General features: G+C 36.5%; 1 protein-coding gene across 1 annotated transcript in view; it reads left to right on the forward strand.

The window, feature by feature from the left end:
- The window catches only part of LOC131857609 (uncharacterized), a 39810-nt gene extending 26668 nt beyond the window's left edge, over positions 1 to 13142 (forward strand). Inside the window, exons 8-9 of the mRNA XM_059210296.1 lie at positions 12408 to 12648; positions 12769 to 13142. Coding sequence (XP_059066279.1) covers positions 12408 to 12648; positions 12769 to 13142 — 615 coding nt within the window. The remainder of the gene's footprint in view (positions 1 to 12407; positions 12649 to 12768) is intronic.
- Positions 13143 to 22282: the final 9140 nt, after the last annotated feature.

Raw genomic sequence — 22282 nt, forward strand, 5'->3', positions numbered from 1 at the left:
TAGAAATAGAATTCAGTCAGTTTGATTGAGTTACCTTGTAACCAATGACCATGCTACCAAATCTGATGTCTGTGTCAGTGATAGTAATGATTCTCATAGATCGCCTATCCGAAGTTGCACTGGTAATATTGTTGACATGATCATTAGAAACCTTCTTATCTAGATGCTGCCCAACTTGTGGTAAACTGGTGATTGCCCTGATGATCTCCTTTGTAATCTTATATGGTCTATCTAACCAGATAAAATCTCCATGTACTTTTCTCAAAATATACCTAACAATTTCATCTTTTAATTACAAAATGTCGAGAATGCCGATAAACCCTAAATCCTCAATGTTCTTGTACTTGGGCTTAATCTTTCCAAAATCTCCCATTAGCTCATTCATGTACATGCTCTTGATATCAGTCATTCCCAAATCCTCAATATGACAGTGGATGTAAGCTCTTACATCTTCAACATACACAACTCCTTCCACGACATGAGAAAAAAGTGCCAACCGATTCGTCCAAGGTAGCCACTTTTGGCCATTTGGTGGAATTGATTATGTGTTGCATTGATGTTTTGTCATTTATATCAACACTATCTATTTGGATGCTTTACTGACACCCTTCTAGTCCTGGTAGGTTGAGTGGTTTTTGGTTAACTTGGATCCGATAGGCTCTAGTATGATCTGATGATGGAGTTGGCTTGCTCACGATGCTTATACTCATATTTGGTTAGTTGGTTTTGGTCCGGTGTTTGGATGTTGTCCTACTTGCTGAAGAGTTTGGTTTTCGGTTCTAGCAAGGGTTTCACTGGTAGAGATTTTTGGTGGAGATCTTTGATGAATTACCTAAGTAATATTGGTGCATCTTTTGATGGAGTTTTGGGATGATGTTGGTGATCTTATTCGAGAATTGGCGACTAGAGATCATTGTTGAAGCATGTGGACCTATACTTGTCCTGGTTGATCTAGATTATGGACCGACATTGATGTAATGTATGGATAGGACCTATTGTTGTATTTTTGGGATGTCTTATGTGTTGGATATTATTTGTTTGGCCAAAGGCTAAAATGGTTTGTAATTATGTAATTGGTATATTGTCTGGTGGCTAACCTGATTGTTTATGGTCGAGGGTTTGTATATATAGATGTAAGATCTTATTGTAGATCATCATGGTTAATGTAAGAGGTCATGGTCAAGGAATGTAATGTGCGAATAATGTAATATCATTTAGGCAGAGGAGTTGATTGATCATTGGAGATCGAATTGGGTTTATGTATGAGGATTTAGTCCTCTAGTATTGAGCTTAACCGAAACTTTACTTTGGCATAGGAGATGCTATCTTTTGTAGTTCAACACTTCTTTAGATTGTAGTCTAGATTTTTATGTAGTCAGTGAGACTCCTTTTGTGATGAGCAGTGTGCTCTAGGCTGTTGGCCTTCCTGCAAGTGTAGGCCCCTTGATTTTAATTCACATACTTACTACATAAGTATTATTTGACTGTGGGTAGGCTTCCAACCGTAGTTTTTCCCTTTACTGGGTTTTCCACGTACAAAGCTTGGTGTTGTGTGAATGGCTTTTATTCTATGATTACTGTATGCTTAATTGGATTAAGTGCTATTCCAGTATTATTGTTTTGGGTTTTGGTATTAGAGTTTAATTTCTGATTGCTTCCAAAAATATGTGACAACTGATTCACCCCCCTCTCAGTTGTCTTCTGGTTATCTAAATTGTCTAACAATTGGTATGATAGCTTTGGTCTTCTCTATAGAAATATTAACTTCTTGAGGAAGACCCTATGATGACTAATAGTTCAAGTTCATCTAGTTCTTCTGGAGCTATCTTTAGAAGTGATATACTGAGGCTTGATGGAACAAACTATAGAGTATGGAAGATTTGGGTGGAGACTCATTTGAGATGTCTTGGCGAGGAGATTTGGGAGATCACACATAATGGTCTCACATCCTATAATCCAGGATCTGGCAATCTTCCACCGACAAACCTAGACAAGGAGCTTGAGAATGATTGTAGAGAAAGAGAAGCCCTCTTATGTGCACTTTTTGATCAACAAATAATGAGATTAACTGGCAAATCATCTGGAAAGGCTATATGGGATAAGTTGGAGACTCTTAATGAAGGTGACCCTACAATGAAGATTGCTAAACTTGATGGTTATTGGGTGAGATATGAGAACCTAAAAATGGAAGAAGATGAAAGGATTACTGCATTCATGGAAAGGGTAAATGAGATTGTTATGGGAATTCAATGTTGTGGTGGAACTCTGAGTGAAGATGAAATTGTTTCTAAAGTCTTGAGAGCCCTACCACCAACTTATAAAATTAAGGCTACTGCTATCAATTATTTGAGAACAATGGCTAATACATTTGTCAACATAGATACATTGGTTGGGAAACTATTTGCTTTTGAGCTTGAGGAATTTGGACCTTCTGGAGTTGTGAAGACTAAACCTGCTTTTCATGCATCTACATCTGCAACCGGTAAGCATGACTGGAAATATTTATATGCAAAAGAGTTAGAAGATATGAAGAGAGTGTTGGGAGCCAAGAGAACTGAGAGGGAGGTGGGGGGTTGAATCAGTGTTTTGCCAATATCATAAGATTTTACTCTTTTATAACATACACATATAAAATGGTAAATGAAGAAACATATAACTTGAAGCAAATAAACCATCCACATAATTGAACACCATAAAACACAAAATTTATATGTGGAAAACCTCAAAGAAGAAAAACCATGGTGGGATTTGTGACCCACAATATCAATTCACTAGCCGTATGAAGAGATATTACAAAATATAGGGGCCTTAACTTACAGGAAGGAACACTGCTTAGAGCACACTACTCAACACAAAAGAGTCTCACTGACTACAAGCTTCTACTGAAATAAAACAGTAATAATGAACTCACAAAATGCATTTACAATGCCAAAAAGAGTTCTAGTTATAGCTATGTTCTGTACCTGTTCATAAACCTTAAACACCTCTACCAATATCTCCTTCCCTCCAAGGATGCTTTTCAAAACACCTACAGATCATTGCACGATGCAACATTTGCATACAAATGATCTACATACATATCCTTTGCATTGTCATATATTCTCCTATCCCATCCATATAATCTATTCTCCTATCATAATGACCTAACAAACTGACTTATATACCCTTTACAAATAATATGCCTTATGTTAGCTTACAATACATTACAAAAGATATACAATGTCGGCCTAATACAATAATTACAAAATGATTTTACAAATAAAACTTCCTTCAGATCCTAGCCTGATGTCGGATTCCTTGAAGTGTTGGATGTTGGTGTCGGTTGTGACCTTGATTACTCCAATGCCGGTGTATACTTTCAAAAGCCGGTGTGTGTCTCCAATAGAATCTTGTTGCCATATAGAATCTTGTTTCCATATAGAATCTTGTTGCCATCAATGACAACATATGAATCCAATGAGTGTCAATTTCCAACAATCTCCCCCTTTGGCATTGATGGCAACACTCATGTGAAAAATGGATTCCCTGCTGGTTCAACTGAAATATGAAACATGCTCCCCCTGAGCAATATAATCTGTCTAATATCTGATATTTTTCACATTATATACACTCCCCCTTTGGCATCAATGCCAAATACTGGTGAAAGAATTGAAAGAATTTGGTTAAGAATCTATGCAAAAGAATTTACTAGAGCTTGACCAATTTCAAAATTTTCGGATAAGCTTTCTCTAGCAATTGTAAATATGTATCCCAGCCAGTTTTGAAATTTTTAGATATGGATACAAGTCCACCCAGTAAGTGTGAAAGTGTTTCTTTCTCTGTGACTTCTTCCAGTGTGGGCTTTGCAATCATATCCATACATTCCTTGTTGTGCACACCAAGTGAATCCAATCTTGGATTGACCAATCCTCTGAGACTCCTTGCTCTCCAAATAATCTTGTCTTCTTCCTTTTTAAGAGAAAAAATTTGGTTCTCCAAAGATAAAATTTTCCCATCAATAGATGTTGTGAGTGAGGTTATTCCATCAAAAGAATTAGCAATATTAGCAACCTTTTCATGTAACTCCTTTAACCTGTTATCTATATTTGTTGTAAGAATTTGTATATTACAACAGACTGATGCAGGGACCTACACACACACCTAAGGAAAAGTCCAATAGGGTTAGGCTTTGATCCTTCAAATGATCCTAAGGGACCTACAAGGAAGGACTCCACACCTTTGGGTAGAACTACTCTCAAATCCACTAGGCTAACACCTCCTCAAGATGAGTAAAAGGCCCCTACACCTTCAATACGCCATTCTATGATTCTTTCTCTTAGGGGCTTTGGAACTGGTCCATTCATGATTGCTAAGGACTATTCCAAACATTAGTTTAAGGTTTTGTCTTCAAATCCTTATACCTCCTTTGTAAACCTACTCCCTAGGCTAGTAGCCCTATTTAGTGAGAGAATTGACCCTAACTCCAAAATATTCCACACACTCTAACAAAATAAGCACCATTCTAGATACCCTTTTGGGAGTTACACTCATCCCCAAAATGAGTTGGCAAGTTCTGCACTTTCAAGGTTTGAACCCCTTAGAGGCCTAGAGACTTAGGTTGATTAGGCCTATTTTACAAAGAAATTGCCATTTATTGAATCCAAACTGAAAAATAAACTTTGTGAGAATGTGGGGGATAGTGAATAACCTCTAATTCCAGGGTTGCACGCCTGGAATCCACCGTTACAAGGTTTTATGATGACTGTCCTAATTTTGCTTAAGGTAGTCACATGGAGATGCCTACCTAGGTTTACCTCTTTCTCCTCACAACCAAGTATCCCTTGAAAAAACCCATGAAAACCCTAGAATACATAGGAATCTTTCACTCCACTAAAGGAAGAATCTTCTAGATGGAAAGAATGCAAGATATGGCCATTTTTGGCTAAAACCCTAGCCAAACCCTTACTTTTTGAGTTACAGTCAGAAAAATGAAGGGTTCTCCCTGCTCAAAAATGATAAAAGCCTCATACCACCACCAAAATAAATCTAATTCAACCCTCCAACTACTCCATGAATAGTTTTTCTCAATTCAATCCGTACAAGGACATACAATCTCTACAAACCCATTATTTCTGGGAAAACTCAATTTTATTTGTATCTTATAGCATCAAAACTTCAAACCACAACCTCTCAAACCTTGGGAATCATGTCCACAAGACTTATATCCCTCTCCAATGTTTACCAACCAAATTTGGAGGAGGTTGGAGCCATTGAAAGGCTCATATCAACCACATTTTGAAAAGTTGCACTTTTGCTCTCAAAAGTTGCATTTTTGCATAAAAGTTGTCAAACACTACAAGTTTGGGATCCACACAACTTGGATAAGCCAAACACCACTAATACATCCTAAAAACCTATCAAACACAAAAACAAACATCCTACTACCCCTATTGACCACATTGTCCCAATTGGCTTATCAAGTTGCCTAATCAGTGACATTGGTTTACATGGTGGGGTCTTTATTGAATACATGAAACTTGCATAAACACAAGACACTAAGACAAACACTATGATCCTATTCTTAATCCTTAGATCCCTGATTTTATTTTTGAAGAGGTGCCCCTACACCACAAACCCTCTAGATGTTAGTACAATGTTTCAAACAATTTTTAACAAGAATAAGTTTTTCTTCAATATTCCTCTTCTCCGTTTCAATAATTTGGTCAAAAGAAACTCTCTTAGCCAAAGTAAATATCTCAAGTGCTTTCCGATCGGAAATTTTCTACAATGATTGAAATTTCTTAGATATATGCTCTGTTAGTGCCTTAAGCTTTTCGGAAGGGCTTGCTTCATTTTCAATCATACACTCAGGAATCAGTTTGTGCAAAACTATGATTGACTGATCTATTATTCCATTGTCTGAAGATCCCTCCTTTATTAGTTTTGAGTAGCCATCATCATTAACTCAGTAGGACTCAACTCAGTGATTTATTTCTTCTCAACTTGCGAAGTGTCAATTACCAAAAGTCTTGCAGGAGAATCAACATCAACTGCCGATATGATCTTATCAGTGCCCTTTACCTTATCCTCCTTTGCATCGATGGCTTTGCCACTTGGTGCAGTATCAGTTACTATTAGTGGAGTAATATCCACAATATTATCTCTAACCTATATATTATCCACATTTCCTTTCTCAGTCTGTACAAATGTTGTTTCTATTGGAATAGACTGTACACTCTCATCAATATCTACCAATGGTGTTTGTACACTCTTATCTACTGCCGATATATCCAAAATTGGTTCTGAACTTCCCAAAATTCCTTTCCCTTTAGATTGTTCAGAATGGTGGAATTTGTTGCCTTAAAAATTCTTCTTGAGAGGTTAGAAAATATGGATTCTATTGAAAGAATTTGGCCCAACCATCTCTGGTCTCATTTATTATCTCATTTGCTCTGCCCATCATTAGGCTTATTTGTCGGGTTTTGCTACTAAAGACTATTCTGTTTGCAACATCTATACACCTTTTAATTTCCTCATTGTTTATTGAACCACACATATTCAAAAAATCTACTTCCCTAATTTTCTTATTTCTCTTGACCACATCTAGCCTTCTTGCATTTAACTTATTATACAATGATAAAGGAATTTCCTTCAATATCTCTACTAAAGCCTTCTTATATATATCTATATGTAACAAAATTGCTTCTTCAATTTCATTCTGCTCATCATCATCTAAATCTTCATAGAAATTTGATAGATTCTTCAAAATACCATCTTTGGTTACCTCATCTATCAATTCAACACAAGTCATTGGGGGGATGATGGTAACATTACTAGATTCAATTGCTTCATCAATTGCACTCTTTTTCTTCTTTCTGGGGGTTTCTGGAGTGGATAGAGCAGGATTCCTCTTCTAAATAGGTTTCCTTGCTAGAGGTGTGAGTGCAGTAGGTTTTGTCACTTTTCTCATAAGCTTCCTCCTTGGCTCCACCTTCTACTCCTCTACCGAAGGCTTGTCATATTTCTTTCTTTGTACCCTTCTGAATGCTAGAGGTTGGTTATCCTCTGGATCAGTATCAAAAGTAATAGGAGAAAGGAAATTTTTAGGCCTCATCTCCTCAGGAGCACTAGCTACTGTCGGTTCACCTACCAGTTGATCTATCGGTTTGGATCTAGAACCTAGTTCTGTATCTAACCTATGAATTACATCCTGAACAAATACAAACATCTTATCAATTTTCTTTTCTCTCCTTTTCTTATTGAAGCCAATTTTGACTTCAAGTTCCTTTTCCTCCGCAGTGACAAAATGTTAAGTTTTTTCATCTAAAGGAGCATTAATCAACATTTTAGCATAAAGTTCCAAAATGTTGTCATCTACTTCATATCCTAGCTCAATGACCCATATGGTTCTAGGTTCCACTACCTCCATGAGGGTTTCATCAATTTTTACCATAAAATAAATATCAGTGAAGTATTTCTCCATAATGTGCTTAGAGATCCTCTCCCTATGTCTCATGTTTTCTTGAAAAGTTTTGAAATAGCCCCAAAGCTTCTCATCCCTTCTGCTACCAAGACTGGTGATTGCATATTTGATTTGCATACCTACCGGTATGTCATGAGCCCAACGCTTCTTCCTTAGACTAGGTAGCTCATTAATGAAGTACAACATTAAATAGACAATGAGATTCCCAAACCTAAAGGTTCCTTTCTTGACACCCTTAATTTTGACAAGATTTAACATTAGTTCACTTCTCAGCCATTCACATAAATCATATTTTCCATCATTCCTTAGCATTTGGTGTGGAACATGGATGCAAGAACTAGCAACAGAGTTCAATTGACTAGATTGAGTTACCTTGTAGCCAATGATCATGCTAGAAAACTTCACATCTGTGTTTTTAATGGTGTTGATTCTCATTGATCTTCCATCATGGGTTGCGCCGGTGGGCTTCTCAACTGCAGTGTTGGAAATATTCTTCCCTAGTTCTTGTTCAACTTTGGGTAAGCCGGTGACTACCTGAATAGCTTCCTTGGTGATCATGTAGGGCCGGTCTAGCCAGATGAATTCATTGTGGACCCTTCTCAGAACATATCTGATCACTTCATCCTTTAATTCTGGTATGTAGAGGATTTCGGTTAACCCTAAGTCTTCGATGACTTTGTATTCTGGCTTGATTGTTCCAGAGCTGCCCAGTATCACAGATTGATACATTCCCTTGGTCTCCTTAGTGCCTAGATCTTCCAAGGTGTAGTAAATGTATGTCCTTACATTTTCTAGATACATTACACCATCGGGAACCCTTGAAAATGCACCCGCAGAGTCTTACTTCTTGGCTATCTAGGGAACTTCCTTAAAAATGGGTCTCAACCTATCCTTGAATTCAACAACTATGGGATTTGCAATGAAAGTAGGAGCAGATGATTTGGATGCCATTTCAAAAAATACCTAAAAATGATTGCCAGTTTGAAGGTTGATTACTTCTCAGATGATTTCTTGAAATCCTTTAGAATGTCTTTGCTCGCTCTTGATCACCTGAGATTCACCTTTGCTTCACTCTGGTTTTCTTAAATGTTGGGTGAGTGAAAATGAATCCACTTTCTCCTTTTATCAAGGAGTAAACCCTAATTCTTTTCTACCATAAATGCTTAGCGATGTACCCTACCAGATACTGGTTTCACAGTTTCATGCCAGGTAAACCTCTATCAATGATCAATACCACTCTCTAGATCTCTTTCGGGGAATATGGAAGATTTCCAATGAATTTTCCAACCCCTAAGGAATATGCCTCAGTTACCGGTTGAATTTCCTGTCAGTGTAGGAATGTTCTAGTCTACCAGTGGAGTTACCAGTGTAGTTGCATCTCCAATTGGTTCTTCAGATTTTCTAACCCATCTCTTGGTGCGATCCTGTTGTATTTCATCTACCTCCTACTTTCCTTTCTCATTTTCTTTATCATTACTAACCGGTATAGTCTTGCTTTTGCAGTACTTAGCAATATGACCTATTTTGTTGCATGCATAACATGCAACATTGTTATTTTGAATTGCTTTAACATATCCAGTGTCATTCCTTGACCTACATTGATTAGCCAAATGTCCAAACTTTCCACATGCATGACATTTAACATTCATTTTGCAATCCTCTAACTTATGACCATATTTCTTGCAATTTGTGCATTGACCGGGAATAGAATTATAGTTTTGATTTGCTCTATTTCTACATTGTTTAGCCATATGCCCAAACTTATTACAAATAAAACATCTACCATTGAATTTATATGCATTAGATTGCCTTACTAGTTTCCTCTATTATGATGAGTTTTGCATACTGATTGTTTGATTTTTATTTGCAGTACCAGAGCTTTCACCTTGTATAAATCCAAGTCCTCTAGAATCATCACTCTACCTTTGTCTTTTCAGTAAGTCATCCAACTGTGCAACATTGATCCTAAATTTTTCTTTATACTCACTTGTAGTAGTCAGATCATCTCTCAGAGTTATTATTTGTCTTTCAAGCTCTTGTTCATTATTCTGGGATTGCACCAAATTAGTTTTCAACATATCATTCTCATGAGCCAATCTGCCACATTCCTTATATTTGTTCTTCAGAGATACAACAAGATTTTCTTCCTTCTTCTTTCTATCCTCAATATTTTTTGACATCCTCATAGTCAGGTCTTGCATTTCATTCTTCATGAGCATGTTTGCTTGACTCAACTTCTGACATTGTTCTTAAAGTGCATCTTTCTCTTCATCGTCGAGGTTTTGCAAAAGTTCCTTCCTCTTAGCTTGAGTAGACGATACTCTTTCTTGCAGGCAATTCATCTTGTAGTTTCAAGTTCTTCATCCTTTCAACATCATAATCTTCAAGTGCCATCTCAAGTTGCTTCTCCATAGCCATGTTTAATGATTCAAGTTTCAAGACCTTCCTCAACCTGTTAAACTTCCTCTGAGGTACCAAGATCTAAGAACACTGAGAGGGGGGGGGGGGTGAATCAGTGTTTTTCCCGTATTATAAGATTTTACTCTTTTATAACATACACATATAAACCGGTAAATGAAGAAACACATAAGTTGAAGCAAATAAACCATCCACATAAATGAACACCATAACACACAAAATTTATATGTGGAAAACCTCAAAGAGGAAAAACCATGGTGGGATTCGTGACCCACAATATCAATTCACTGGCCATATGAAGAGATATTACAAAATATAGGGGCTTGCACTTGCAGGAAGGCACACTTCCTAGAGCACAGTGCTCAACACAAAAGAGTCTCATTGACTACAAGCTTCTTCTAAAATAAAACAGTAATAATGAACTCACAAAATGCATCTGCAATGCCAAAAAAAGTTTTGGTTATAGCTCTGTTCTGTATCAGTTCATAAACCTTGAACACTTCTATCGGTATCTCCTTCCCTCTAGGGATGCTTTTCAAAACACCTACAGGTCATTGCATGATACAACATTCACATACATTATTCATTGTTCTTTTACCTAGGAAATCTAGAGGAAAGTCTGGATGCAATGGAAAGTTGATTGGGTTATGCATAATAGTCTTTAGGAAGTCATCTTGCAATGGATTTTCCCTTCCAAACTTCCTATTATTAAGACACTCTGGTCCTTTGTCCTTCCTATGACCTGTTGGCATATCTGGAAGGAGAGAAACAATAGAATTTTCAGGGAGGCTAAGTGTGCTTCTCAGGTATTTTTTGAAAAGGTCTGCAGGGATATTAAAGAAAACATCAATACCATTCATAAAAATAACAAGTAGTGTAGCTATTTTAACATGACTGATAATGAGAAAAGCATCATCACTGACTGGAAGTTGACACACAAGGTCTGCAAATTTGATATGAAGAGTAGGAGAGATAATGTTGTTTGGAGGTTCCCTTGTCATGATTGGGTTAAGGTGAACTTTGATGGTGCAGCCAAAGGTAATCTTGGGAAGGTTGGAGGGGGAGGAGTCATAAAAAATTCTTATGGTTTTTGTGTTGCTGCAATTGCCTCTCCCCTTAGAGTTCAAAACAATCATGTGGCTGAAGCTCTGGCAATGTTAAAATGTCTCCAACTTGCTCAGAGTTTTAATTTTAAAAAAATATGGCTGAAAGGGGATTCTCTCAATATTATCCAGGTTATCAAAGGCATTAGTTCCCCCTCTTGGAACATTCATAATATCATTGATAATGCTAAAAAATTGTTAGATGCCTATGATAGTGTGAATATTACCCATACCCTTAGGGAAGGTAATAGGGTAGCTGATATATTAGCTAATGAGGGGTTTTTTTTAGAGGAGGATACTAAATATATTAGAGAAGTTTCATGTAAGAGGGGTCCGTGAGCAATTATTGTTTGATAGAGTCCATGGTACATGTTAATTTCATTATTACCCGTTTGGGTTCGGATCTCAATGACAAATTTTGGAGTGATGTGGAGTGTCAGTTGATTACCTGTTTAATGCATTGTGATAATGAGCACCGGTGTGATGTGCCTAATCATATTAAGTGTTGGTTTATATTGAATGTCTTAAAAGACTATTCGAATAACAAGAAAATCACCTTGTTTGTTGATTCCAACATCTTATTTCTTCAACATTTGGTTATTTCATGCTCTATTGAGGGGTTCGACTTGAATAGCCATTACATTATGGGGGGAAATCTTAATCACAATGAGCCTTCTAGTTGTGATAATTGGAAAAGTGAAAGGAAAATATGGCAAAGGTTGCACATATATGGATTCACTGATTACATGGAGAAACTACATGGAAGTAAGAAGTTTGTGTCACATGGTTTTGCCAAGGGCTGGAGCAATAATAAAGTTACACTATTTGGCTAGACATGGAAGCTGGATGAAGATTTGGTGGCGGAGGTTACAAGATGTTAGAAGGAAGGCATCAAATTCTACAGAGACCACAAATTCTCAATGGAAGCTACCAAGAATTTCCCTAAAAATGAGGAAGAAAGGGCTCAACTTGCTAAGAAGGACAATGTGTCCTACTATCTCCCTCACCAGGTAAAATCTTTCTGGCAGAAAATGTTGAAATTTTTAATGGAATACCTTACGGTTGATGGAAGGTTTTTGAAGGTTTACAATTACCATTTTGTCATCCTTAACCATTTTCACCATGGCTTGAAGATTTTGTTGCCCTTCTATTTAGCTTCTTACCTTAATGATAGCCTGGCCGACCATGCCAAGAAACCTAAATCCTACCCCATTGCTCACCAAGGCCATATTTTGTTAATTTATGAGAATTTGAAAGGTAAAGCTAGGGATATTAGGGAAGACCCCTTTGTGGAGAATGCCCACATTTCTGAGGGTCATGATGGCTCTGATTCCGATGAAGATTCTTCTAATCTTCCTCTGCATAAGAAATCGAGTGTTGGTGATGAAGCTAAAGAAGACACATAAGAGAATGCTGGTTCAAAGGAGGTACAGGGGAAGGAAGTAGATGATCAGGCAAAGAATGAGCAGGAGAAGGAGGATGAGGGCGAGGAAGGGGATGAGCAGAGAAAAGAGAATTTTGAAGAGCCAGAAGCGAAGAATAACCCTTATGTCTCAGATAGCAGGAATGATGATAAACACAACATGGAGGAGGGAAACCCTAGGTATGTGGGCTCTGTTCCGGTTATGGAGAACGTGGATTCCATTTTGAATGCTGCCAGAAATAGTAACTTGGAAATGTTCAATTTTCAAAAATGGGTGATTGATAACATCTCCAGTATTTAGAATAAACAGAGAGACTTGGATTATAAAATTGAGAGCTTGATTAAGGATACCAACACTAAAGGTAAAGAGGATATTGTGGAGGATACTGATAAGGTAGAGGATGAAGAAGAAATTTCAAACTATCTGGAAAAAGATATGCTTAAGGGAGATTTGAAGAATCTTGAAGATATGGTGAGAATAATCAAAGAAAAGGGAGAGGTTGATAATGATCTTATAAACAACCGGATTACAAAAACTGAGAAGGCCTTGAAGAAATTCATGGAGCATAGTTTGGCGGTATTGAAGGTGTCTTTTCAAAACATGAACGCTTTGGTTACGTGTCAGGAGAAGAACAAGCAGAATAAAGATACGATGATCATTGATGACAAGCTAGACTCTAGTTTTATTCTACACTCCTCTAGATGCAGAACCAGGCAAACTACTAGTGAGCTGTAGTTGAAGATAAAAGACACCCATTAGATGCAGGAAAACAAAGATCTGAAAGAGGCAAATAATGTGATGATGATGCTGGTTAAGGATACAGAAGAGTCTATAAATATTTTCATCTAATATGTAATCTGGTTTTTGGTTGCCAGTTTCTTGCTGGCCTTTTACTGTTCTTTTCCTTGGCTGCTATTTTTTCTGTTGTTCTTTTGCAGCCTTTCTATCTTTGTTCTGTTCTATCTAGTTTCTCTTTTTGCTTATCTCCTCGTTATGTAAGCGGGTTTTGGGTCCCTTAAAATCTGATTTTCCTTAATAAAAAATATTCACATACAAATGATCTACATACATATCCTTCACATTGTCATATATTCTCCTATCATAATGACCTAACAAACTGACTTATATACCCTTTACAAACAATATGTCTTATATCGGCTCAAAATAAATTACAAAAGATATACAATGTCGACCTAATACAGTAATTACAAAATGATTTTACAAATAAAACTTCCTTTGGATCCTAGCCTGATGTCGGGTTCCTTGAAGTGTTGGATGCCGGTGCCGGTGTCGGTGCCGGTTGTGACCTTGATTACGCCAATGCCGGTGTATGCTTTCAAAATCTGGTGTGTATCTCCAATAGAATCTTGTTGCCATATAGAATCCTATTTCCATCAATGACAACATATGAATCCAATGAGTGTCAATTGCCAACAGAGAGAAGATGATGAGTTTGAGAAACTTGAAGCACTATTTGCTAGAAGAGTACCGAAAGGACTGGTAGGAAATAAGTATGAAGGAAAAGCACCTTTTAAATTTTTTACATGTCATCAGAATGGTCATTTTGCATCTAGATGTCTTGAAAGGAATTCAAGATTTGAAGAAAGAGTTAAAAGAACATTTAAGCCTAACCCTGGATATCAGAACAAGTATAGATTCAAGAAAAATAGAGACAAATCATGCTACATAGCAGATGAGGAAGGCATTGCTGATTCAGATGATGAACCAACAAAAGACTCTACCAATGGATCCGACAATGGGAAAGAATGGGCATTCTTGGCTATCAAGGAAGATGATCCGACATTGGATGTACCGGAAGAGAAGGCACTTCTTGCTAAAATTGAGGACAAGGATGAATGGGTAATTGACAATGGTTGTTCACATCATATGATTGGAGATAAAGGGAATTTTTTGTCTTTGCAAGAATTTGGTGGTGGACTAGTTAGATTTGGAGATGACAAGGCATGTATGGTCAAAGGAAAAGGAACTATATCATTGGATGGTAAGAACAATACTGACAATGTTTATTATGTTGAAGGTTTAAAGCCTAATCTTTCGAGTGTAGGACAATTGGTAGATAAGAGATTTCAATTATAGTTCAAAGATGGAAAATGGAAAATCATTAACAGAATTGGCTTAGAGATTGCAACCAGTACACAGACAAAAGATAACATATTTCATTTGAACTCTGATGAGAAAACATGTTTGATTACATAGATTGACGAGAGTTGGTTATGGCATAAAAGGTTGTGTCATGTGAATTTTGATTGCATTGTGAAGACCAGTTCAACTAAGGCATTTAGGGATATACCTAAGATTATGAAGCCCTATAATCCGGTATGTAAAGATTGTCAAATGGGTAAATAGGTCAAAACCTCTTTTAGAAGTATACAAGATAAATCAAATGATGTTCTTGATCTTTTTCATACTGATTTGTGTGGGCCTGCTAGAGTTAAAAGTTTTCATGGTGATAGATATTTCATGTTAATCATTGATGATTATTCTAGAATGATGTGGGTTACTTTTTTGAGAGAAAAATCTGAAGCATTTGAAAAGTTTAAAATCTTTCAGGCTAAAGTCGAAACTGAGATAGGATTGAAGATTAAATGTTTGAGATCAGATCATAGTGGAGAATTCACATCCGGTGAGTTATTTAACTTTTGTGACAAGCATGGTATAAGAAGATAACATTCTGCTCCTCCAACACCTCAGAAGAATGCAGTTGTGGAAAGGAAGATCTGAACTATCTTGGATGTTGCTAGAATAATGATGATGGAAGCTAATCTATCTCATATCTATTGGAGAGAAGCAGTGAGTACATCGGTTTATACATTCAATAGAGTACATATCAAAGGAGAAACCGGTAAGACACCTTATGAATTATGATTTGGAAATACACCTACAATTAAATATTTCAAAATTGTTGGTAGTAAATGTTATATTAGGAGAGAGATGATACTATTGGGAAATTTGATCCTAGATGTGATGAAGATATATTTCTTGGTTATTCTAATGAAAGCAAAGCATATAGATGCTATAACAAGAGATTGTAGAGAATTGTGGAGAGTGCTAATGTCAAAGTAGATGAGCTGATCAAAAGTCAAATCAAAGTTTTATGAGAAGGAACAGACAGTGGAAATGATTATATCTAAACTAGTAGCACCTTTATCAGAATAGAGAATTGAATTAGTCACTCTGGCAAAATCAGAGAATTCTATAGTGACTGAAGAGGAACAAAAAGTCAGAACACTCCTAGGTATGTGAGATTGAATCATTCTAAAGATCAAATCATTGGGAATAAGAACAGTGGAGTGATGACAAGAAGAAGACTAGCAACTAATGACGTTTGTTTAATTTCACAAGTTGAACCAGTATCGGTAATTGAGGCTTGTAAAGATGAACATTGGTTAAAAGCTATGGAAGAAGAATTAGATCAAATTGAGAAAAATAACACATGGACTTTGGTTCCCCAACCTAAAAATAAAAATGTCATTGGAACTAAATGGGGTTTTAGGAATAAATTGAATGAGGATGGTAAAGTTATAAGGAATAAGGCTAGATTGGTTTGTAAAGGATATTCTCGAAAGGAAGGAATTGATTATGGAGAGACCTTTGCACCGGTAGCTAGGACTGAAGCTGTAAGATTATTTCTTGCCTATGCTTCTTATAAAAACTACAACAGATGGATGTTAAATGTGCATTCTTGAATGAGGATCTTGATGAGGAAGTTTATATTGAGCAACCTGTTGTTTTTTCACTATCAAATGATACTAATATGGTTTGCAGGTTAAGGAAAGCTTTATATGGACCAAAACAAGCACCTAGAGCTTGGTATGCAAGGTTGGATAAATACCTTTTGAAGCTTGGCTTTACTAAAGGAAGCGATCATAGTAATTTATATTATAATATCACTGATGATGATATATGGATTATTGAAGTATTTGTTGATGATATTATTTTTGGAGGTGAAGACAAATTGTGCTTAGAATTTTCTAAGAATATGGAAAAAGAATTTGAGATGTCTATGATTGGTGAGATGAATTTTTTCTTTGGTTTGTAGATTACTCAGACCGACAAAGGTATTTCTATCTCTCAAACTAAATATGCTAAAGAATTATTGAAGAAATTTGGTATGGGAGATTCTAAACCGGTAAGTACACCTATGGTTACAAGTGAGAAAGTGACAAGGAAAGATGTTTCTGGACTGGTAAATCCTACAAGATACAAATCTATGATTGGAGGTCTACTTTATTTGACTCAGACTAGACCAGACATTATGAATGTTGTTTGTATTGTTTCAAAATTTTAGAGTGATCCTAGAGAAAACCATGAAATGGTGGTGAAAAGGATTTTTAGATACTTGCAAGGTACTGGCTTGTGGTACCCTAAGGATGATAATTTCACTTTATGTGCATATACAGATGCTAATTGGGCTGGAGATGTTGATGACCCGAAAAGTACTTCTGGTGGAGCTTTCTTTCTTGGAAAGAAGTTGGTTTGTGGATCAACAAGAAATAGTCATGTACTTCTTTATATACTGCTGAAGCTGAGTATGTTGTGATTGCTACTAACTATACACAAGTTTTATGGATGAAGCAAATATTGAAGGATATAAAAGTGGATTGTGATGCATTGGTAGTTATTCACTGTGATAACTCTACCGCTATTGATATATCAAAGAATCCGATATTTCATTCTAAGATAAAGCACATATCTATCAAGTATAACTTTTTGAAGGAGAAGGTGGAAGCAAATGAAGTTAAACTAATTTATGTGAACACTAAAGAGCAGATTGAAGATAATTTCACTAAACCTTTATCCAAGGAATCATTTGAGTACCTAAGAGACAGATTAGGGGTTTCTGCCCCTCCGACAGAAACTTGATTGATGCAGTTTTGCATCAGTCCCACATGCATGATCAGAAATACCATTCATTTTAAAATTGATGTGGGATACTACTGCTCAGGGGGAGTAGTCAGCTTTTGAGATTAAGAGGTTTACATTTCTGCTTTGATATTTCTATCAGATTTTTGGAAATGATGTCAAAGGGGGAGTGATATTGATGTGAAAAAGTTAAAGAAAGAAAGTCAAAGGGGGATGGATATTGGGAGAGATAAAGATATTGATATTCAAAATGATTTATGGGAGATTGTTGGTTGTCTTCCACAGGGGAGACTTGTTTGGCATTTCTTGGTACTTATATGTTTTACACATCTAGTGTTGCCATCAATGCTAAAGGGGGAGATTGTTCGCCATTTGGTGGAATTGATTATGTGTTGCATTGATGTTTTCTCATTGATGTCAATACTATTTGTTTGGATGCTTTACTGACACCCTTCTGGTCCCAGTAGGCTGAGTGGTTTCTGGCTAACTTGGATATGACAGGCTTTGATACGATCTGATGATGGATTTGGCTTGTTCATGATGCTTATATGCATATTTGGTTAGTTGGGTTTGGTCTGGTGTTTGGATGTTGTCCTGCTTGCTAAAGAGTTTGGTTTCTAGTTCCAGTGAGGGTTTCACTAGCAGAGCTTTTTGGTGGAGATCTTTGATGAATTACCTAATTAATATTGGTGCAGCTTCTAATGAATTTTTAGGATGTTGTTGGTGATCTTGTTTGAGACTTGGCAATTGGAGATCATTGCTGAAGCGTGTGGACCTTTACTTGTCCCGATTGATCTAGGTTATGGACCGACATTGATGTAACATGTGGATAGGACCTATTGTTGTATTTCTAGGATGTCTTATGTGTTGGATATTATTTGTTCGGCCTAAGGCCGACATGGTTTGTAATTATTTAATTGGTTTATTGTCTGGTGGCTGACATGATTGTTTATGATCGAGGGTTTGTATATATAGATCTAAGATCTCATTGTAGATCATCATGGTTAATGTAAGAGGTCATGGTTAAGGAATGTAATGTGTGAATAATGTAATATCATTCAGGCATAGGAGTTGATTGATCACTAGAGATTGAATTGGGTTTATGAATGAGGATTTAGTCCTCCGGTATTGAGCTTAACCGAAACTATACTCTGGCATAGTAGATGCTATCTTTTGCAGTTTAACACTTCTCTAGATTGTAGTTTGTATTTGTATGTAGTCAGTGAGACTCCTTTTGTGATGAGCAGTGTGCTCTAGGCTGTTGGCCTTCCTGCAGGTGTAGGCCCCTTCATTGTAATTCACATACTTACTGCAGAAGTATTATCTGACTGTGGGTAGGCTTCCCACTGTGGTTTTTCCCTTTACCAGGTTTTCCACGTACAAATCTTGGTGTTGTGTGAATGGCTTTTATTATGTGATTACTGTTTATGCTTAATTGGATTAACTGCTATTCTAGTATTATTGTTTTGGGTTTTGGTATTAAAGTTTAATTTCTGATTGCTTCCGATAATGTGTGATAACTGATTCACCCCCCTCTTAGTTGTCTTTCGATTATCTGAACTGTCTAACAACCACATGCAAATATCACTTGAAAATTGGCCTAGGATGGTCCTTGACCTCAACAGTAGTCGAATTTGCAACAAAGATAGGTACAAATAATGATCTTGCTTCCATGATTTAAAATAAATAACTATGAATCACCGTCGATGAAATATCCTAAAGACTTCTTCTAATCGCTTGTGAAATTGCTCAAGAAGATATCTAATCGTACTAAATCACCCTTAATTTCTCTTAATCACTTCTGAATGCAAGGTGATAAAAAATGAAGTAGATTCAACCTTTTATCCTCCAAGAAAAACCCTAATCTTTCATTAACATCAATGACTTCCAGTGAAAGATATCGGATCTCGAACAAAACATATCCATGCCAGATAAGCATCTCCAATGTCTGGAACATCTTCCAGAACCTCTTCGTGGGGCATATGTAACATCTTCATGAATTTTTGCCTACCCCTAAGGCATCTGCCTCAGTTAGCAGATAAGCTTCCTGTCGGTGCAGGAGCAACCTCCTCTGCCGGACAAGTAATCAATGCATTCCCATCTGTTGATTGTTCTTCAATCTTCCTCACCCATCTCTGAGTATGATCTTGCCATATTTTTTTAATCTTTTCTTTCCCCTTCTCATTTTATCCTCCATTACCAACTGGTGGATTTCTACTTCTACAAAATTTAGGAATATGTCCAACCTCATTACATGCATAACATGTAACATTGTTCTTTGGAATTGCTTTGCTAAAATTGATATAATTGCTTGACCTGCACTGATTAGCCATATGTCCAAATTTTCTACATGTGTAACATTTTATATTCATTTTGCAATCTTCTGTCTTATGACCATACTTATTAAATTTAGAACATTGATCGAGAGTAGAATCGGGGTTATGATTTGCTCTATTTCTATATTGCCTAGCCATGTGACCAAATTGATTACAAACAAAGCATCTACCATTAAATTTATAAGCATTAAACTTCCTTATTAGTGCCTTATGGTTTTGATCTTCATTAGTAGTACCAGAAATCTGTCCTTGATCAAATCCAAGTCCACAAGAATCACCATTTTGCCTTTGTCTCTTTGATAACTCATCTAGCTGTGCTAAACTAATCTTGAATTTTTCTTTATACCCACTTGCAATAGTCAGATCATCTCTCAGAATTATCATTTGTCTCTCAAGCTCTTTTTCATTACTCTGGGATTGTAATAAATCACTTCTCAAGATATCATTCTCATGAACCAACCTACCACATTCTTCAAAATTTTTCTTCAGAGATACAACAAGATTTTCTTTCTTTTTCTTCCGATCTTCAATCTCCTTAGCCATTCTCATAGTTATAGCTTGCATTTCATTTCTCCTGACCATGTTCTCCTGATTCATCTTCTAACACTGTTCCTTAAGTGCATCTTTCTCCTCATCATCCTTATTCTACAAAAGTTCCTTCCTCCTAGCTTGAACAAATGACAACCTCTATACGTGCAAAACCTCAAAGAGGAAAAACCATAGTGGTATTTGTGACCCACAATATCAATCCACTGGCCATATCAAGAGATATTACAAAATACAAGGCTCTTCACTTGCAAGAAGGCTTACAACCTAGAGCACACTACCCAATCACAAAAGGAGCCTCATTGACTACATATAAATCCAAACTACAATCCAGAGAAATGAATGAACTACTAAGATAACATCTTCTATTTTTTAATACAATTCCAGTTAAGCTCTATTTGTTTCAATCTGAAACCCTAAACCCTTTACAAAAATATCCTCTCATACATAATATCTCTCATATATTTTGCATCTGCTATGCATCCATATTCACATCCTTATCATCTACTACATATATCAAAATGATCTAATCCAACTGACCTATATACCCTATACAATTTATCATGCCTTATGTCAGCTTACAAAGATAATTACAATATCAATATACATGTCGAATAGATAACATAAAATACATGAATATCAAAAACAATTACTGATGCCGGATCCAAAAGATGTCAGCCTTCAATACCGATAACCTTATTCTAAACCATGTCGACCTGCATTTCCAGTAACCAAAGAAATCCTTCCATCCTGCTAGTGCCGGTGCTGATGTTGGTGAAGTGCCTGTGAAGTGCTTTCTGGTACACAACTGAACCAAAACATGAAGCCAAAACAAGATGTCATGTTGCCATCAATGACAACATATTGAAACCAACCCATTAAGTGTCAATTGCCAACAACTGCATGTTAGAGGAGTTGATTTGGGTCCAGACTATGTCTTAGTCAATATTTTTTTGGTCCACATATATTTTTGTAGTGTGTGAGGTTATTATTTTGTAATTTATATTAAGGGTTGAGCTGACCTTGAAAAATAGGTTGAGGGTTTGTATAAATACATGTAATATTCATTTGTGAGATGTATTTGCATCGTATCTGCAAGTGTATGATCTAATAAGTGTGTGAGCAAGTGTTTTGATCTTTCAGAAGTGTGAAGAAGATTGTGTGGCAGAATAAATCAGATTGCGCTTAACCAAAACTGTAACTAGGCATGAGTAGATGCTATTTCATTAGTTCATGATTCTTCAGATGTTATCCGAATGTTTTTGTAAGATAACGAGTCTTCCCAAGGGTTGTATCCCTTTTTGTTTCTTTATTTGAGCAGTGTGCTCGAATGCATGTGCATTCCCCATTGTAATATTTCACTTACTCCTAATAGGGTATCATCTCATTGTTGGTAGGTTCCCACCATGGTTTTCCCCTCAACTGGGTTTTCCATGTCAAAAATCTTTGTGTTGTGTGTTATTGATGTGGTGTTGATTTTTTTTTAATTGTTAATTATTAGATCGAAATTTGTGTTTAAGTTGTATAAAGTTTTTGTGCAAACTGATTCACCCACCCTCTCAGTTTATTGCATTATTGCCAACAATTGGTAGTAGAGCTAGATCCTCCAAAAGAATCTTGACTGCTTGAAGAGATCAGGGATGTCAACCTTTTCTTTTAAGAACGATAGTTTGAAATTTTATGGAATGAATTATACCCTCCAAAAGAACCCGATGGAATGCCATTTGAGATGCATCAGTGAAGACTATTGGAATATTACTAAGAATGTGTAGAATATTCCTTAGAATGGTCCTACCACTCCAAATGAGATTAAGGAAGTTGAATTTAATATTAGAGCTAAGGAAGCATTGTTGAGTGCCTTGTCTGATTCTGAGATGACTAATGTGATGGATCTACAAAATGCTCATGAAATCTGGAAGAAGTTAGAGACTTTGTATGAAGGTGATAGTAATATGAAAGTTGCTAAGTTGCAGAGATTGAAGGGAAAGTATGAGATGCTGAAGATGGGTGAAGATGAGAACATTAACTCCTTTATGCAAAAAGTGAATGAGCTTGTGTTGAATATCAGATGTACCGGTGGAGTATTGGAAGAATCTGAGATTATTGCTA

The sequence above is a fragment of the Cryptomeria japonica genome, chromosome 8, assembly GCF_030272615.1.
Source record: "Cryptomeria japonica chromosome 8, Sugi_1.0, whole genome shotgun sequence".
NCBI classification, from domain to species: Eukaryota; Viridiplantae; Streptophyta; class Pinopsida; order Cupressales; family Cupressaceae; genus Cryptomeria; species Cryptomeria japonica.